General features: G+C 34.9%; 1 protein-coding gene across 25 annotated transcripts in view; it reads left to right on the top strand.

Annotated features, from left to right (window-relative positions):
- The window catches only part of LOC108976888 (supervillin), a 423,491-nt gene that overhangs the window by 270,253 nt on the left and 133,154 nt on the right, over positions 1 to 20,084 (top strand). For 24 of the 25 annotated variants that reach the window (XM_018946306.1, XM_018946288.1, XM_018946286.1 and 21 more), the window contains 2 exons: positions 5,506 to 6,104; positions 7,928 to 8,077. In XM_018946306.1, the coding sequence (XP_018801851.1) occupies positions 5,506 to 6,104; positions 7,928 to 8,077 (749 nt within the window). Of the gene's footprint in view, positions 1 to 5,505; positions 6,105 to 7,927; positions 8,078 to 15,295; positions 17,604 to 20,084 lie in introns of those variants that run through there. The other variant, XM_018946294.1, reaches the window with a different exon arrangement.

Raw genomic sequence — 20,084 nt, 5'->3', positions numbered from 1 at the left:
AATAATATTATAAAATATGTTTTTAAAAAAAATCTGACAAATATCAAATAATTGCTAGAAAAATTAGAAAATATTGAAAAACATTTGTTTTGACTTGTGATTTTGAAAAAACTCAAAAATTAAGAGCTAAATAAATAAAAGTGAGAATTTCTATACAGAGCGCGCGCGAAAAGGCCGCAGAATTGCAGAAGGCAATAGACACCCGATGTCTCCGCACATGCAATGCATACATACATATATATATATTATATATCGGCTAAGCGCTGGCAAAAGTGCGCTCTCAGCGCGTTTGGCTTTGTGAAAATACTTTTGCTGCTCACTTTAGCAATTGTGTTTTGAAGAAAAGCAAGGCGTTTTTGTTGTTGCTGCTTGTTGCGCGCACATTTCTTCGTCGCTGATTTTGCGCGTCCACGTCCAAAGGCCTCTCGGCGCCGCCTCTACTTGCAGCTCTTTCACAAATCGCCCACTGTCCCCTTGCGCGCGTGCCTCTGCCACTGCGCACGAGCGTGTGATATTTTCGTTTTATTTCTATTTCTATTTTTTATTTGTATTTATTTTTGGTAATTTTTGAGGAAAGCAAAAATACGCTCATGCCGTCCGATCTTGTTTTGCTTTTCGCGCTAAAAAGATCACTTTGTATTTCGGCATTCAGTTGAGTTTTTCACATACGCGGAACGCCATCTCGCATCGAACGACCGCGCATTTTCATTTCCCCCCACTATTCGTCGTCGTTCGTCTGAGCCAATTTCGTTGTTAAAACGTTTACGCTAACACACGGCCGTTTGGATTGAATGTGATCGCAGCTGGTAAAAGAAAGCAACAACAAACAACTTACTAAAATTATCTAAAATGTATGCCGCGCTTGAAAGCAGTATATAAATTATACTCATTCATATGTATGTTTGTATTTGTAAACGATGGTGTGTTTACGCAACCGAAGTTGATTTGTGATAAGGCCAAAAGTGTTGAAGGTTTCTTATCGATCGCTTCCATGACGAGCATGTGAAGTCGTATCTTTATCAGCGCTCATGCAGCTGCTGCCAACCCCGCGTGCTGTTGTAGTTATTTAGTAACACCGGTCAACGTAAATAGCGGTTAGCTGGGCGCGCAGCTATCGCGCAATATCTATCCAAAACGTATGGACAGACGGCGCAGCAAAATCAGTGATTTCGGCCAAAAGTGTTAATGCGCGTTGAATTATGTTCGTTTAACGTTTATTACGAGTCGGTTAGTCGTGAGACGCGCGAGTGGACGCATAACGGTTATGAAGTGTGTGCTTTATTGGCTTTTCGGCAGATTATACGTACACAAATGTATAATTAAATAATTACTTCGACAAATGTGTTAATTAAATTTTGTTTTTATTTTATATTAAATGCAGCAAAATTCATTTTTCATCGTTTGGTGAAGCGAAAACGCCAATTGCTTTCGAAAACGTATAATTCTAAATTTGTTTTAATTTTTTTGTGAGAAAATTAAGTGCAAGCGATCTATTGAACGTCTATAAATAAACCAAAAATCCAGTGTATGTATTAGTATACGTGTGTGTGCGTGTTGAAAAATTCGGTAAAAAAAGATTGGCAAAAATATGAATTACAAAAGCGGCAATCTATATTTAACGAAATAACGCATATTATTTTTGCGAAATCTGTAAAAACGAATTAAGTGAATGGTGCAGTTTGGTTTGGCAATTACCATTTCGACCTTTGTTTTTGTTTTTGTTCGTATTTTTTTCATATTTATATTTTTTTCTTATTTTATTTATGATCATTATTTTATTTATGGCTGCGTTTGCAATTCCCTACTTTCATTATATAGCAGTGTTCATGCATAGGGTGTTTCATTAAGGATAGGAGTATACAATAGCCCTTTTGTCGCGTTGCAATCCTCATCTATTTACCTATCATGAAGAATTTCGTATGATATTAAAAAAATATTAAATACTCATTTTGTGCTCCAAAGAGCTCAGAACTTCCTGAAGAAAGGTCTAGTCTGATTTTTATATAATTTTCAAATTAAAAAAAAAATGTGATCATTGCAAAATTTTGAGGAATTTATTTCCAAAAAGATCGGCAAAAATTCCTCTTAGCTCTATATGCATCCTCAGAAGTAGGTGAATCACCTAACCTACCCTAAACTTTCATAAAACACCAATAAATACCATGCATCTTAATATGCTTTCAGGCAACTTTTGTTGTAATCTGATCCATCCATTAAATGCAAATAATATCTTTAAAGCTAAGACAGCAGATGTGTCGACCTAAGGAAAAACAAAATAAAAATGAATTGGATTTTAATTTTAGATACATTTTTCTCAGTATCACAGCCATTTAAGGGATTATTTATTAAGGGGTTTTATCCACATCTTCATTAATCAAAATATTTTTTTTTTTGTTTTGAATACGTTTTATCGAATACACCTACATATATTTGAATATATATTTATAAATATCCGACAAAAAGTTTCGGGAATATGAGCGTATTCGTGTGAATAAGAATAAGAACTTAGTAATAATCAGTTCACAAAACTTAAAACGCGTCTTACTCGTAATGTTGGTTTCGAAAACGTTGAGTAAAATTTGTCCGATCGGAATTTTGTTCGAATCGATTTGAAATTTTCACATGACACTTTTCTTTGTCAGGTACTGACCGATTAAATACCATTTTTGAATATAATTTCGAGTTTTTTTGTTACTCTGTAGTGTAAATTTTATTACGAATACGACGTTTTTGACTAAAAAGTCAATCGAAAAGTCCCCAGCCTACTATAGTTAAACATTCTCTTGTGGCCACATTTGCTTTTTTATACAAAATACTTCTTTTCAAGGGTGATACACTAACTAAAGCGACCCTCCTGCTATTCGATACAATTTTTGTAGTACGATTTTTTCGTTACTACAAAATAGGCCTCTTCAATTATTGACGAGAATTTATTCCCAGCGAGTGTTCTTTTGAAGCCTGATAACAGAAAATAGTCGTTAGAGACCCACTTTATGGATTTGTGATCGCCGGTTTGTCACACGGTGCAATGTCTTGACGAAACAGCACTTTCTCTTTCGCCAAAAGTTCTGAGCATTTGAAATTCTTTTTTGGACTTTTTTGACGTTTTCGAGGACAACAATCTTTTTTGACCGTACACAGCGTTCACCGTCTTTGGTGCTCATTTCAACATACCAATCTTTGGTCTATTAGTAGATTATTAGTAGTTCAGATAATGACTTTGATTGATAGTGAAGCGACAACGTGCTTGGGGAAACACTATAAAAATAACAAAGTCATACAATTTAGAAAGAGGGATAAAAACACGTAAATGTTTTGTAACAACGCTAAACTAAACAACAATGAAAGATAAGCTTATCTTTAAAAGCTTTTTAAATAGTCCATTTTATATAATAATATAAGAGATGTGCTCCGCTTAAAAAAATCGAAAGATTTATTAAGAGTTGAAATAGATTTTATATGGTACTGGAAAAATTCTCGCTTTAAAATTGTTGAATCAAAAGGCTTTAGAGACATTTCAGTTTGGAAATTTATCGTACATTTTTTCGATAAAAAATCGGCGATAATTTTTCTGAAACGATAAATTTCCTACAATACTCTGTGGTTTCCGATTTATAATGATTTTTTCTTGAGTTCGCTTTTTATTTTTTGACCCATCCTAATGTACTTACAATTATCTGAAATATACACATATTATTACTTTTTTATCAAGAACATTATCGTTCATTGATAAAATCTATTGCGCTAGTCAAAGGCTAGTTTTATTTTGTCGTGAAGGTAAAGGAATTTTTTATACTTGGTTTCAGCAACAGAAAATCGATATTGAAATTCGTTATCGATAAAATTGTCGATTAAAATATCGATAAATTTCGTGAAGTCGAGAAATAGATTCCTATAATAGTAATAGATGAGTTTTATTTTGTCGTGAAGGTAAAGGAATTTTTTTATACTTGTTTTCAGCAACAGGAAATCGATTTTGAAATTCGTTATCGATAAAATTTTCGATTAAAATATCGATAAATTTCGTGAAGTCGAAAAATAGATTCCTATAATAGGAATAGGTGAGCTTATGGAAGTTTGATTTTGAAATATAATCAATAAAAAATTATTGATTAAAATATCGATTAATTTCCTGAAGTGAAGTTTTAGAGTGTACTTTGAAATATTATTGATAACAATTATCGATTAATTTCTTTAAGTAGAGAGTTAGAGAAATTGATTTTGAAATATCGATACAAATATAAAATGCCCATGGAGCATAGTGCTATCCACTATAGACTTCGCTACTTTCTTGAACATTTCCAAAGTGTGTTTATTCGCACTGTATACAAAAGTGAATTGGCTAACAAACTTTTTATGGCGAAAAAAAAAATTTCTTCCATTTTCTTCAACCTTCTTTTTTACATTTTTTCATATTTTCATATTTTTCAATTTGTTTCAATTTTCTTCAACCTTCTTTTTTATATTTTTTTTTTTCTATATTTTTCAATTTGTTTAAATTTTCTTCAACCTTCTTTTTTAAATTTTTTTCTATTTTTTAAATTTTCTTCAACCTTTTTAATATTTTTTTTATTTTTTCATCTATTTCTCTTTTAAATTTCATTCGCAAGCAGTTGCGCTTTGTTTATGGCACGTTCCACCACAAATGTTTATGCGAAAGATTTTCCATTGCAAAATAAAAGCAACGCCTTCGATCGATATATACGTATAATTGCACACATACATATTTTGAAAAGCTAAAATATATGTATGATTGTCCGATTGCTGAGGTATGGCAACAAATTGTTGAAAGCGTGAAAAATCTTTGGCTAGCGAAATAATAGCAAAATAGCCAACTTTATTGACCCAATCGAAATGCAACGCTAATTACCACCGATTCCGAGAAGCAATGCCGCTTGAGCAGCGCCGCTAGTTTTGCTTGACCAACAGCCAAGCGCGCAGAATTTATGGGAGGTGTTGCTTATTGGAAATAAGTATTTGCTTACTTGAAATTATATTCAATATATTTGAGTGTCTTATCATTGATATATGTGGTAATGCTCAGTTACAGCTGGAAAGTTTTTTATACTGAAAATTATTTATTAAGTCGACGAAGTCGCAATAATCTAAAGAAAGATATAGAATAATTGCTGCCATTTGTGTTTATTTTTCATTTATTTTTTCCTTTTGATTCCTCATTTATTTTAATTTTTACTCATTTACCATTGTTATCTGGCCAGCCGATGAGGCAATAGAATTGTTGTAATGTGACAAAAAAATATTTAAAAAATAAATAATCAAGTTATAAAAGTCTAAAGTCTACAATAATTCATGACCGCAATTATTGTCTTAATGAAGCCTTTATTTATGAGCTGAAAAATCATTCAAAAGCCACAAAATAATCTTTTTCAAATAGTGTATTCAAAACAATAAAACAAATACCAGAAAATAAAAGTAAAATTACTTGAAAATTCCTGGAAAATAAATAATAAAATTGACGTGAAAATCACTTCCTCAATTCCACAGCTTTAAAGCCACAGCATCGCCGCTTGACACCTCCACCACATCCGCCTTCAAACCGACTAAATCGCTGGACGCGGGTCTCAATTACAACACATTCGCCCATTTGAATGCGCCAACAGCCGCCTCTAGCATCTCGCCGGGTAGCAGCTACACACTCACGCGTTGCGCCACCCAGCCGCTGCATAGTCAGCATCACTTCAAGGCAGCGGAAACGTCTTCATCTTCCAATACACCACCACTGCCAACGCTACGCGCCGCAATCGGACGTCACAATTCGTTAAGTGATAGTTACAGCAACGCTAATAACAACAATCACAACAATAACAACATAAGTGAACAATTAAACCTATCGACGGGTAGTGACAGTGAACGTATCTTTGAAATGTCTGGCATTGAGGAGGCGCCAATCGGAGGTGCTGGCAAAGTTGAAGATGGTGCTGACGCCGCCGGTGCTGGTGCTGGGCTGACACGCAAGAATAGTGTACGCGCTCGTGCTAATATGTTCCAACAGCTGCAGCAGGAGAAGACTAGAAGCGCCGAGGCAACGTCGACGTTAGCTGGCACGGCTCCCGGTCGTGAGGAGCGAACTTCACCGCGACGAGGTAAGTGGAAACGTAGAATATATTGTTTTTGATATATAGAGAAAAAAAATATTATTACCTAACATTAGACCCTTCAAAATATTTTTTTTTTCGATAATTTTTTTTTAATCGCAGTAGAGCTACACGGTTTTTTTTTACATATTAGTAAGATCCTTAGAGGTAACTAAACACATTTTGGCTTTTTTATACTTCCAAACTCACAAGAAATGAAAGTTATTACGGTATTACTCCGGTCTAAAAATAAGCCTTGGCCAGTCTCGATTTTCTAACCAAGGTAAATATCGGTCTAACCGAGGTTAGATTATCTAAAAATTTGCCTTGACCAGTTATGGTCTTCTAGCATGGTACTTTTCGATCTAAACAGGGTTAGATCGACTGAAAATTATCCGAGATAACTCCTGGTCTTCTAAACAAGGCTCGTATCCCTCTTTTAACCAAGCTACTTATCGGTATGAACGGGGTTATGTAGCCTAAAAAATAGACTTGATCGCCGTAAAATTCGCCTTGATCGGTTCCGGTCTTCTAACCACCGTTATTTTAACAAATCCACAAGGTTAAATCGGCAAAAAACAATCCTTGACTGGTAAAAATTGCAACCATTTCACAGAATGTATAACTAGCACTCATAGACATTAGCCAAGTAGTCTCTCCCTAATTGGATATTGTAGAAATCGTAACAAAAATATATGCTGCCTAACTTTCGACCAAAAAGCCCTATGAATTATCTGCGTATAAGATGGTCAAAAAGTTAACAAACAAAGCAGTCTTCGGGAATTAAAGACAAGATAGTTTATATACGAGCATACTCTATTAGAGTGATATGCTCGTATCCTATACAATTTCTATTTGACTATGCCAATCTGTGTGATTTATACCAGTTGCTTGTTCGATTCGCTAGCCTCTAAGACTTGTTATATCCAAAGCTACTAAGTCTCATAGAACAAGTGCAAAATCAAACAAAAATAAAACTTCCGAATTATTAAAAAAAAAATCGTCCGTCTTTTAGAACCTGTTACGTTTCTTATAAACATACATATATACATTCCAGAAGCATATGTATACATATATATTTTCCATGGGTGCACTTTCTACATTTCTTCCCATCATTAGAAATAAACAAATTTCGCCCCGTTTCCTTACAACCGAATTGTAATTTGGCAATAAGAAAATATATACTTAGTACACCTAACTGCTTATTTACGACCCGCAATTATGTGCTAGAAATACTTTCTGACGTAATACCGTTCAAGTCTATGTAGTGCCACATACTATATAGTATGTTCATATAATTGTTTGTAGATATGTTCGTGACGATTTCTTCATTTCAAGAGAAATACAAATATTGTTCTAAAACCGGCGAAACTTGACGCCACTGCAACAGGTTCTACATATATTGTCTAATTGCTGCGCGCGGGGTATGAATGAGACTAGAAGAGAAATTCAAGTGAATATAATAAGAAGTATAAAAAAAATGTGGAAATTGTGACAACCGCAAACAGCGATGCCGTATGCTATGACCCACAACTTTTCTTTCATTAAAAATGTGGTTCGGTTTCCTCAAGTGTGATATTGAGTCTTGGTTTAATAGGAATGTGTTTAAGGACTAAGTGACTCAACACGCTGGCTTCGGTTTTCAGCAACAATCACAAACCACAAAGGCACTCAAACAAAAACTCCAATCAAATTAGTTTTTTTCTGTCAAACATTTCGAATGAAGCTGTTCTTTCCTGTAATACAAATGCTTCTATAGAATATTTTAATTAAAATTGTAATATTTTCCTAGTTCTTTATTTAATTACTACTCTCTTTGTATCTCTGCACAGGATCGTCCCAGCTTTCGCCCACGTTCTCCATGCTCCCAACAATAGCTCCTATAATGAGCAGTAGCATTTCTAGTGTTAGCAGCTTACATACGAACAGTCACGAGGAACCGAAAACACCGCAAAATCCGATCAGAACAGATGAGGAAATCGGTGAGTGTTTATCAAAAAAGAATTAAAAATAACTGCATAATAATTATATCGAAAGATATAGAGATATCATATACATAAACATTTGCACGATTAAAAATCAGATTTCGAACGTCACAAATCATCCATTACCACGCAATTACATTTTGCATTACAATTACCAATACCATTACTTTATCATACCTAATACATTACCATTACCCTAGAATTAGCATTATTCATAGAATTACCATTGTCATTACCCATTACTCTTGCATTACCATCACCAATTACAATTACTTTTACCGATTACATTACCATACCCTAAAACATTATCATTACCCATTGCATTACGATTACCCATTACATTATCAATATCCATTACATTACCATAATCCTAGCGTTAGCATTATTCATAGAATTACCATTACCATTACCCATTCTTCTGGAATTACTATTACCAATTACCATTACTTTTACGAATTACATTATCATTACGCATTACATATTATATTACAATTACCCATTGCAACGTTTTGACGCTTTGTTTGCCGATTCTGTTGTTCATTTTATTGCATTACTTGAATCGCCGCATAAATTTAAAACTAAACTTTGTCAATAATTCGCATTTTGAATAAGTTTTAGATAATTTTACTTTCGTTATCTACGTCGCACGTAAATTTATATTTTCTTCGTTGCAAATTGTTCGGCAAAACATTAACTGTGAATGCAAAACTAAATTACTTTTTTAATTACTTTTTTTTTCAACTGAAATACTTTTTTTTTAATAACCCGGCACGTTTTTGTTGTTGCGCATGTTATGCATATATGTTTGTTGTTGTTGTTGTTGTGTTTACTCTACTACATATTTACCGTTACTCTAACTAAGGCAACTAAAACAGTACTCTTATTACCACTACTACCACTACTWCTACAATTACAATTATGATTATTATTTATACTTTGAGCAATACATTGTTTGATTTTCGCGCGCCAGTCAAACGCGGCAAAAAGTATTTTCGTTTACTTTTTCAATTTTATTTTTCCTTCTCATTTCTGGGTTTGTTGTTATTATTAACTCATAAATTAACCACATAGTCGCGGCGTCAGCAGATGAAAAACGCTCGCTCATATCAATGATTACACAAACGTTAAGCAGGTACAACGTACCGTTTGTTATTATACGTAAGCGAACTTATACAATAGCGAGCAAAATTAAAGCAGTGTGGAAACGCACATATCAAACCAAATCGTCTATTTTTAAAACTACATTTGTGCGGTTCTTTTTCCAAAATTTGAAGGTTTATTTAAGAAAAACATATGAAATAGTATTCTTCAAGGTATTGGCCATCTGAACCTACAACATTTTTTCAACTTTCGTTGGTGGGTGGGCGTTTTCATGTTGGTAAATGATTTCCTCCTGTCTAGTGACAAATTACGGGCGCTGAATTGCTTGAGTTCAAGAAATATCTTCCAGAATGCCCTTCACTTCTTTTAAAGTCATAGGTCTTGATCGCATAGTATCCGTATCCTCTAACATCTAGTGCTGTGGTTTTGACAAACTTCAAATATCGATCGGAACTTTAAATTTGTAAAGAGGAAGAACATTCAGACTTGAAAAATATTTTTCAAGTTCCTACAGTCTGACAGCAGTGACACAGATACGATAGATCCGTTTTTCAATAACTATATGACATTATCATCCCTCTGGGAGATATCTCCATATATAGTATACTTCGTAGAGCATTGCTCTTTCACTTCCCTCTTCCGAAGTCCAGTCATAAAAGAAGTTGGTTGAATTAGTTTAGCAATTCGGCTGTTAACGGTTGAATGACATACGTTATGTTTTACTCCAAGGCCTGAATCAAAGCGGGATTGTCCGAGATCACGAGCTTCTATTTACTTGTTTACGTACCCATTGAGCCGGAAATGGGCCGCAGCGCTGAACAGAATTTGGCTCGAAAACGTGGATCTTCAATGTCCCATAGATCCAAGCGATCTTGCTTGGGAAGATGGAGCGACTTTAGTTCTTACACAAAAGCTTTCAATTTAAGATCTCGACGTAAAATGCGCCAAGTCGTTCTATAAGTCAGTCCCAGCTGCTGCGAACAACATCGAACGGGTTTTCTTCACTGCCTACTGGAGGCGGTCTATTCGGTCGAATATTATCCAATAGAACTTAATGACGTTTCTGTGGTTTTTTTGTTTTTATCATGTAACACTGCTATAATTTTGAGCGCAATTGTAAATATGTATGTTTGTATTACTGTTTGTTTATTTTGCTGATCGCCCATAAAATGCAAAACCGAAAGTAAGACCTGGAAAATTAGAAAACTACTTCAAGCAATTTTTGTGCAAATCTTTGCATTTACACGATTCGTTTTATGGTTTTTCAATAATTATTTTTGTTACGGTTTTTTATTGTTTGCGCTTCCGTCTTACGTTAATCGCCGCAATTTCTTATTATTCGCTCAGGCGAGGTTTCATAACAGCCGCGCTTGCGGTGCTAAATATGCTGATTTATTGCTGATACAAGTACTTACACATAGACACACATATATGTATATATATATAGATATATATATACATATGTATATATGTACGAATGAGTGTGTTAAGTGATTATGTTAATACCAAAGCGATTTGTGTAGTTTTCTTTGAAAAGGAAAAAACAAAAGCGAATGGATATTGTTGCAATGTTCGTCCATTAAAAAGATATTACACGAGCCATAAGCTTTTATATTGCAATAATTGGAATTTCTTTAGCGCACGCGAGGCACCCACTAATATGATTACTTTTTAGTAAAGTTTTTCCATATTTTCTGCATTTAATCGGTGTTTACAAGAGGGGGGAGGTTAATTTCGATATTTCACACTACATTTTGTGGCGTGATAACTACAGATTTGAGCCTTCTACCATACATTAAGCTAGTTAACTTTTATGAAAGGCAAACAGAAAGCTCTGAACGGAAGTATGGCCATGCGTTCAAAGTTTATCCGGGCAGCCGGATAAGGTGCACTTGATTACGTTCCGTAGGCAGAGATTGCTTTAAGTGCCGTTCTATGCATCGACTTCCAGCAAAGACTTTTACTTGAAATATGCTCAGAAAACTTCTCATAAGTATGGCGAGTTTGGTACGTTGCCTTACGACTCCTGCACCAATTCCCTCCGATGTTTTCCGAGCCGTCGATGTACCACATGATTGTACTATCCTCAAGCAGTAGCTCAAGAGTGGAATTATTCCAGTTACCTTGAAAAAGAGCCAATGTTATTTCACCACTTAAGTCCTTTATACGTTGGGATGAGATTATCTTACCTCTGCCAAACCATTCTGCTATCATTTGAAGCAGTGTGTGTTTTTCTAACTGCCCGTTTACTAGGTGAAGTGGTGTGAGCTCAAGCATGACTTCAAGTGCTGCCGACGCGCATGTGCGCATGGCACCCGATATAAGTAACTTTAATTCCAACTACAGTTCTAATAATAGTATGGACCAATAGTACCAATAGTAGATCCAGGTCTTTTGAACCGAATCTGACATAAACACGCTTTATACCCAAAATATGTTGAGTCGTTCCATGAGAGATGATATTACCTCTACTATTTAGCCAATCTATGAAAAAAAAAATTATCGATTTGGTTCCGTTCCCACTTTTATGAGATGGCATGTAATCGAAAATTAATGTTAATTAATTCACTCTCAGCAATTTTTTTTTCCAAACTACTTCAACTTAAAAGTAGACACCTTTTTGTTTTCAAAAACACCCTTTTCTCAAATTCACTTTTCATTTTGTTTCACTCGCCAAATTGAAATAAATAAAATCGAAAATTTTTCTTGCTTTCTCGTCGTGTTTTTTTGATGTGAAGTGTGTTTAATTTTTGTATTCCAAATTTAAGTCTCAAATGTTGAATTTTGCAAATTTTCTAAAATTCATTTGGCTAAGAAAAATAATACTAAAATTTTATAGTTTAACAAATCAGCGGTGCAAAAAAATTCCGTCCATTTCAAGAGAACACAAAATATATTCGAAAAAAAAAAAATAAAAATTTTAGTGATAACAGGGATTTCACAAAAAGTCAGCTTTCTCAAGCGGCTTATCAAGTTTGAGAAAGCGTGCACTATATCTTTGCTTGGTCCTCTATATATAGTATAGTATATGTTTGTGTGATATGTGTTTAGCTGCAATTGGGAAAGAAAAAAGGATTGAAACCATTAAAGAGCGTTAAGTTGCAGCGTAAGAGGTGAGAGTACAGCGCATTTTCAAGCGGCGGGCGGGTTTCTCTTTGCGCTCGCATGCGATAAATTTTCGTGGGTTTATCTAACGCATTCTGTGAAAGCGGTCACACGCCGACTTTGTGATATTGCGTTGTAGACTTGTGCATTTCCCCTTTGCGATAAAATGCAGACAGTTAGAGCTACTCTCTCGAAGATTGACTTCAACTTTATGAAATTAGTTGTGATTATACTGTAGTGACGTTAGTGACAACGCCTTGAGAAGTGAGTTGATATTTTTTCATACAATTTTTTTTTTTTAATGAAGAAGTTCTTGAAGCAAAGTTAAGTCAGTAAAAAATAGTGCAGTGCTAAAGAGGGTGTGACTAAACGTAGTGATCTATTCTTAAGGGGGTATTCTACTCTAGAAATAAAATTTTGGTCAGTTTTTTTTATATATATTTTTTTTTAAACCAAAAATATATGGTTGTCAAACAAGTCTTGCGGTATGTTTTATTTATTTTTATTACGGTTTTATTACGGTGATGACTCATGCCCAGCTCTTGACCGATGCTGATTTTATCGCAATTTTCGACGACAGGCCTTACGGAGGGTGCCACATCTTTGATCGCCTATAGTATAGCATGACCCGATGCGACGCTCTCAGCGCCAACTAGCGAAAATACCGCAAGACTTTTTTGACAACCTAATATTTTTACTATCCATTTTTTTATCGTATTTTTATTGATATCTTAAGAATACAGAAAAAAAATTTACAAAAAAATATTAAAACTAAAATAATTAGATTGGGTGGGAGAGACAGGCGTAAAAAAATGGCGCATCCCGGTGACATGGATCCTGACTCTCCTGGTGCTCTGAAAAAAAATCAAAAGAAATTCTTAATCAGTAAGAATGCTGTTATAGTGAAAGTTATAGTTTGAAAAATGGCGACTGCCTGAAAATAAAAMTAATTTTTTACGCTTTTTTTTTTTTTAAATTACTGAATTTTTTTTAATTTAAAAAAAGGATTAAGGATTATATAAAGATAAAGGATAAAGGATTATATAAAGAAGGTTTACACAAAATTTCAAGTAAATCGGTTGTATAGAACATGAGATAATACCGGTACCGTGTGAAAAAAAGTAGTTTCGAGAAAAACGCATTAAAAAAGTGAGTCTACCTACCTACCGGGCTAGGTGCTGCGTCACTAAAGTAACTGTAGCTCTTAAAATAATTTTAATTTCTAAAAATCCTTTGGAGGATATGTTCTTAAGGGTCTAAACTTTAAATATATGAAAAAAATCGAATTTTTCAAAATTCGAGAGTAGAATACTCCATTAAAGAATATTGAAGTCATAATGTTTGTTTCTCAGTTTGACTCTTCGAAGAAGTGTACGAGAAAGTATTAGGTCTCAAAATCGGTTATAATTTGTTCAAATCCTTATGTTTACACGATCACAGTTACTAAAAATACCGCTATTGTATAATATAACGGTAAAAGCAGGCATATAAGATTTTGCTCAGATAATATTTGAAGAATATATAACGGTTTTAAGATTTAAAAACTGTTATGTGAATATATCGATACCATATAGATCATCTTGGCTATAACAATACCATTGGATCAAATTTGAACCAGACTGACGAAATAACTACATGTTTACTTATTTTAATATAAATCTTTATTATCGCCTTCAAAATAGGTTTCTGAGCCAATACAAACATACCAACACATATGATCAAATTTGACCCGGACTGACCAAAAACTGCATTTTCACACATATCTTTATCATTTCTTCAAAATAAGCTTGGATAAATATAAGCAAGCCAACGCTTAATCCAATTTTTCAAACAGTTGTTATAAGCCCCAACTGCGATGGGCTTCAGTGGCTTCAGCGAACTTTGCTCCTTTCGGTTATGGCTCATATTTTATACGCCATTTGCTAGATTGTTGTTTTCAAGTAATACGTATTCAAAAACCAACGTCTCATAACCAGTAATGATACATTAGAGGAATGTTAGGTTCTTCTCAGCTCCACATCTCTCTTGCGACCTCTACTCGACGTCGTTTTTGCGCTCTTTTGTACGCCTCATACCCAAAACTTTAACCAAAATGTGTCTGTAAGAGATGTTGAAATCCTTTGGCGTTTTCCAAAGCCAACAAAGAGATTTTTGAGTACGATTTCTGTCACCCATTTGTGATTCCATTGGAAGCCCAACATTTCAAGAAAGTTCTTTGTTTAATATTTTCCCCATTGTGAAAATCGACAGGCAAACTTTTCACGACGTACACGAATTGACATATGGAGAACCAATTTCACACATACAGAAAGAAAAAATCTAGGGCAAAAATTTTCCCGATTGGCAGTTGAAATGGCTAAATCCGGTTCAAATTTGATCAAAAAGTCAATATATTATATTTAAGAATAATACGCTCATACTAATGGTACCTTTACTGGACTCTGACCAACATTTTATTAGATAATCTGATCTCTTTCGATTATTATCTATCTGAGATCGTCAAAAAGTGGGCAAAATAGCTTAATAGCCACGCCCCCTCACATATTCCGTGTCTATGTTCCATTTAGCAGCAATTGGAAATACGTAGTAAGCCTTTGCGGAGAATTTTCATGCCTTCAGACACCCAGAGTTTAAGACATTCTCTCACAAAGAGCGCTTGAAAGTCATGACCACCCCCAAATATAACGGTTTATTAACTTAAAGTATAGTTTTTATACTAAAATTAGTTTTGCTCACTGAAGGGTTCATTCTTACGTAGCACAGCAGCAACAACAACAATAATAATAAATAAAAAGTGTAACGACAACAATGCATATGAAAATAATGTCAACCGTGACGCCAACAACAACAACGACAACAAGAACAAAGCACTGCAATGCGTACAAAACTAAATCACGTAGGTAGCTGTAGAGACACATTCACCAGCCGACAATATTTCCACGCTAATCTATAACTGTTTTATATTTCCTCCCAAAAAAACCAAAAAAAAAAAAAAATGCAAAAATCAAGAACCCACATCACTGCCAGTATCCGAGCGTTTACGCTTCTTCACCAATCTCACCGAAGCGGCCAGTCGCAGCGCGTCCAGCTCGTATACGCGCAGCCCATCGCAGCGCTTATTATCAGCGACCGATCGTTGCTGCAGCGCCAACTCATTCAGCCACAACAACTCGTTCACCTTTACGCCACGCAGCAGTTACAACGGTGACAGCACAAGCAACAGCAGCGCCAGCGCCAGCGTTACACCCTCACCGATGGAGTGCTGCTCGCCGCCACTCACGGAACAGCAGCCGCTCATCTCGATCAACGAAATCGACTCACCATTGCATTTGGATAGCGCGCGCCACTCACCAAGTCCACCGCCTTCGATTGGTCTACCCAACGCCACGCAGCAGGCGGCTTCGACCTACATCCACTTGACCAAGTCCAGTTCGCAAACATTGTTGCCTTCGGTGCTGGCGCAACGTTTAGCAATGTCCGCGCCAGCGCCAACCGCAACTGCAGCCGCGCTTACCACATCGCAGTCTTCTATGACACCAGTGACGCGCCGCATTAAAATGAAGACAATCGGCAAACTGCTACTACCCAACACGTTCCTCAATAATGAACGCAATAGCTTGCAAAATTTCAGCAGCAATACAAGTGAGAACGGCGTGAGCGTCAACTATGCGCAAAGCGACACTTGCGAGAGTGAAAGCGGCAGTTACATTGAGGCGGACAATAAAGCGCCCCCAGCGCCGCTGAAGAAAATCGGCAAAATCAAGTCGCCGTTTATTGAGAACTGCCTGCAAATGCAGCAGAAGCATCATCAGTTGAACTCCAAATGCATGAAGTACGATCACAAGTCAACGCCACACAACGCGCTGGCCGCGCTTGAAAATAATGGCAGCAACGGCAACGGCGGTGGTGGTGGCGGTGAACGGGATGTCAACTCCCTACCGTCGCGCAAGCCGTTGCAAAATGGCAATGTCGGTTTGCCACCGCCGCCGCGCATTGAAACTACCGAAGATAGTAAAGCGGACTCCGGCAAGGAAAATAATTATTGTGATACGAATGGCGCGCCGCTATTAACACTTTCACCAACCGCCTCATCCATCGCACTATCCGAGCAATTGTCGCAGTCGCCTGTCGTAGAGATGCGCAAGAAGTTTACGCGCATCATGAGCAGCGCAACGTTATCGACAGTGGCACAGCGTCACACCGCGCACGCGCTGAGCAATGGAAATGGCAATAACAATGGCAACGCGCAATCAAACGGCACAAGCGCGAGCAGCGCGCCAACAACGCCACGTAACTCAATCATCGATGACAAATTCGCCAAATACTTTGGACTTGCACCCGCTGGCAATCAACCATGTGCCGCAACTACAATCACTAACAAAGCGACTAATGGCAATCAGCGTACAGCGCGCGTACACGAATCACTCAACGCAACAACAGCGCGCTCAGTGGGCGCCAGCGAAACAAGTCTCAGCTCACGCAGCGCTACCAGCTATCCACCACTACCGCCGCCCGACTTCGCGCACACTCCCAATGGCGATTTACGTGCTAACATCAAGAAGGTAACAGACGCTTTGTCATTTGCAAAGCACACCAACACGCCCAGCGCAACGCCACACGAAGCGTTCAATCACAATGTGCGCAGTAACTCGAATACGCCATATTTTACGCCGCCTTCGGTGTGCGCCTACGACATAACGCTAACACAAACTTCATCCGCCACCGCATTGACCCACACTGGCAACGCGTCAGCAGGCGGCTCTGCGTCAACAGGTGTCTCTGCGTCAGCAGTGCAAAGGCGCCGCGACATGTCGAAGCGCCAACGCGCCAACACAACCAATATCACTTTTACGCCCACTTCAAGCAACACACAATTGTTCAGCACACACGCCAACGCTGATACACCGAGTTCAGGACGCACGCGTGCCTTGCGCTCGCGCGCCTTAACGCTAACGCATGGTATGCCGTTGCCAGAGGTCAAGCGCTTCGAGGATATTGTAGTAACGAAGGAAGAATTCCAATTGGCGTCTAAAGAGTTCGAGCGTATATTTTTGGGTGTCATTTGAGTTAGCGCGCGTTAGCAAGCGTTGAAGTGTGTTTAAAACATGAGCGCGGCACTGGCGCTGGACTTGTGTATGCGTGCGCGCGCCCGCGCTCATAATGAAAAAGCAAGCGCAAACTATGTAACAGGCTGTGCGGAGTATTGCTCGAAATGTGAAATATGTTGCTTGCCAAAAGGACATATAATTTAAAATTTATAATATATATTGTTAAATTATTAATAAATTCCAAATTAAATCATTTTGCAAAATTGAAAAAGAAAAACATCTGCGAAATCTATAAAACACAAACAAAAACAGAAAGTAAAAAAATATAAACTTGAAATTGAATATTTTTTTGTATCTGAGCTTTGCAGCGCTTTGCTGTCCCTAAGCACATATATAATCTTGATAAATTCTAAAACAATTTTTTATAAATATTTTTTTCGAAAACATTTTTTTGTTTGGAAAAAAGTAAGCACTTGTTTTAGCGCTCTGCAATTACAGTTAGAGTGGAAGCAAGTGTGCGCCGTCGAAATTGAAGAAAAACTCAAGCAGCTCAAAGCAATTGCTGTTGTTATAGGCTACGCATATTTTTCTTAAACTATTTTCTATTTTTTTCATATATATACGGATTTGTATTTGTAGTTTGGAAAATATTAACGATATCGATTAGCAATTAGCCTTGTAACGAAAAAAAATATGAAAAACGAACTTGAGTGAAAATTTGTGTGAAAACGCTTTAAAATTGCACTCATTTATTAAAAAAAAGAAAGAGCGAATAACATTCCATCTTCCAGCAGTGAGCGAATTTAATACTTAATCAAGAACCCAAACGAAAAAAAAATAGAAAAAATTTAGATTTAAAAATATTTTTAGAAAATTATAATGACGCTAATAAATTTAAAAAAAAAATATTTTGAAAATTGCTAGGTGTTTTAAAGGCGTCTTAGGTAGCAGCATTGATATACTAAATGTACTGCAATTAAAATTTTGTATAATTATTAATAATTAATAGTGGCGTAAAGTACCGTTAAATGTTAAAATTTCATAATAACGTTTTGGTTTTTGATATCTATAAAGTTTTTATTACGAAAATTGAGTATTTGAGAGTTTAACGTTAATGCCGTTTATTCATTATTTGCTGTTCGACTTTTTAGTTTTCAAGAAATATATAGTATTTTGAATTTTTCAAGAGTTTTTAATTTTTCCAAAATATTTTTTTCCAATTTTTTTTTTCAAAACTTTTTTTTTAATTTTCTTTTAAATCTTTTCAAAAAATATATATTTATAAAATTTTTCCAAACTTTTTCTAAAATTATTTTTTAAAATTTTTTTCTAAAAATTATTTTTTTCAAATATTTTCAAAACTTTGTTAAAAACATTTTTTTCCTGTCTCTTATACACATCTATATTTTTTCAAGATTTTCCAAAAATATTTTTTTTTCAAGATTTTCTAAAAATATATTTTTCAAAATTTTTCAAAAAAACATTGTTTTTCTAATACATTGTTGAAAATAATTTTTTTTTCTGCATTAGTTGGTCTCAAAAACAGGTAGATGAGGCTAGTATACATTTTTGCAATATTAACACATTTAAAAATAGTTTTTGTATATTTGAAGTATTTTTTATGTCACAGTGTTTACTTTATTCACAGCTTTTTTTATAATTTTCTAAAAATTGTTTTTAAAATTCTAATAATTTTTTGTAATTTTTTTATCATTTATAATTTTTTTTTGCAGCTGTCGCTTGTTATTCGCATTCATTTATATGTACTTTATAAATTTACCGTTAGAACAATTGTAAAAAATAAAAATAAAAAAGTGTACTCTTAATAATAAAAACATAATGCAAAATCAATCAAAAAAAAAAATAAAATAAAATAAATAAATAAATAAAATAAAATCCAATATTCATAACTGTAAAATGTTGTAAGAAAATTATATAGCAACCGTTATTAATTATTGTATTGCAGTGTTGTTGTTAACACACACTAATATTTAGTTGTAACTACTCAATATGTATTTAAAATAAAAATAAAAACAAAAAACTAACTAAGCTTAACTTACAAATGCATTTACACGCTTATTAAAAACTTTTTTTTTTGTTTATATATATGATTTCTATTTTTAATTTTATGTTGCTCTCTGTATCGCTATTGTTTAATACGTAAATTGTTAAATTAATTAAAAATAAATATAAAAAAATATACACACACTACTACATACCTAAATATACTTATACGCAAACATGTACCGTTACAATAAAATTTAATAAAAATTAACCTAAAAATAAGCATATTAACCTTTGTGTCACTTGTACGTGCGAAATAAATATTATTACATTTATACTTAAAATATACCGTTATAACAGCTTACAGTTATTATTGTTAAAATATTTACTTAATACAATTTACAAAGCTGTTGTTTTTAGATTATGTGCATTTTTTCTTCTTCTTTTTTTTTGTTTTTTTGGTTTAACTTTATTATATAAATAATCTGCATTATTCTTGTAGTGAGAAGCTGCTGTATATTTGATGTGCATATTAAACGATATACGATTATATACATATATATATATACATACATATATGAATACCAACACCGATGTGTGTGATGTTAGAGCAAAATAAATAATGAGAAATAACAATTGAAAATATTAAATCAACGTGTTTTTTGTTAGTTTTTAAAGGAAATTTTTGTGTGGGTGTATTTAGTCAACAATTAGAAAAAATACATAAAAAAAATTTTAATGAAAAT

This window comes from Bactrocera latifrons, unplaced genomic scaffold (assembly GCF_001853355.1).
Source record: "Bactrocera latifrons isolate USDA-ARS-PBARC rearing strain unplaced genomic scaffold, ASM185335v1 scaffold_81, whole genome shotgun sequence".
Lineage (NCBI taxonomy): Eukaryota > Metazoa > Arthropoda > Insecta > Diptera > Tephritidae > Bactrocera > Bactrocera latifrons.
This window is presented reverse-complemented; position numbering and strand designations above follow the sequence as displayed.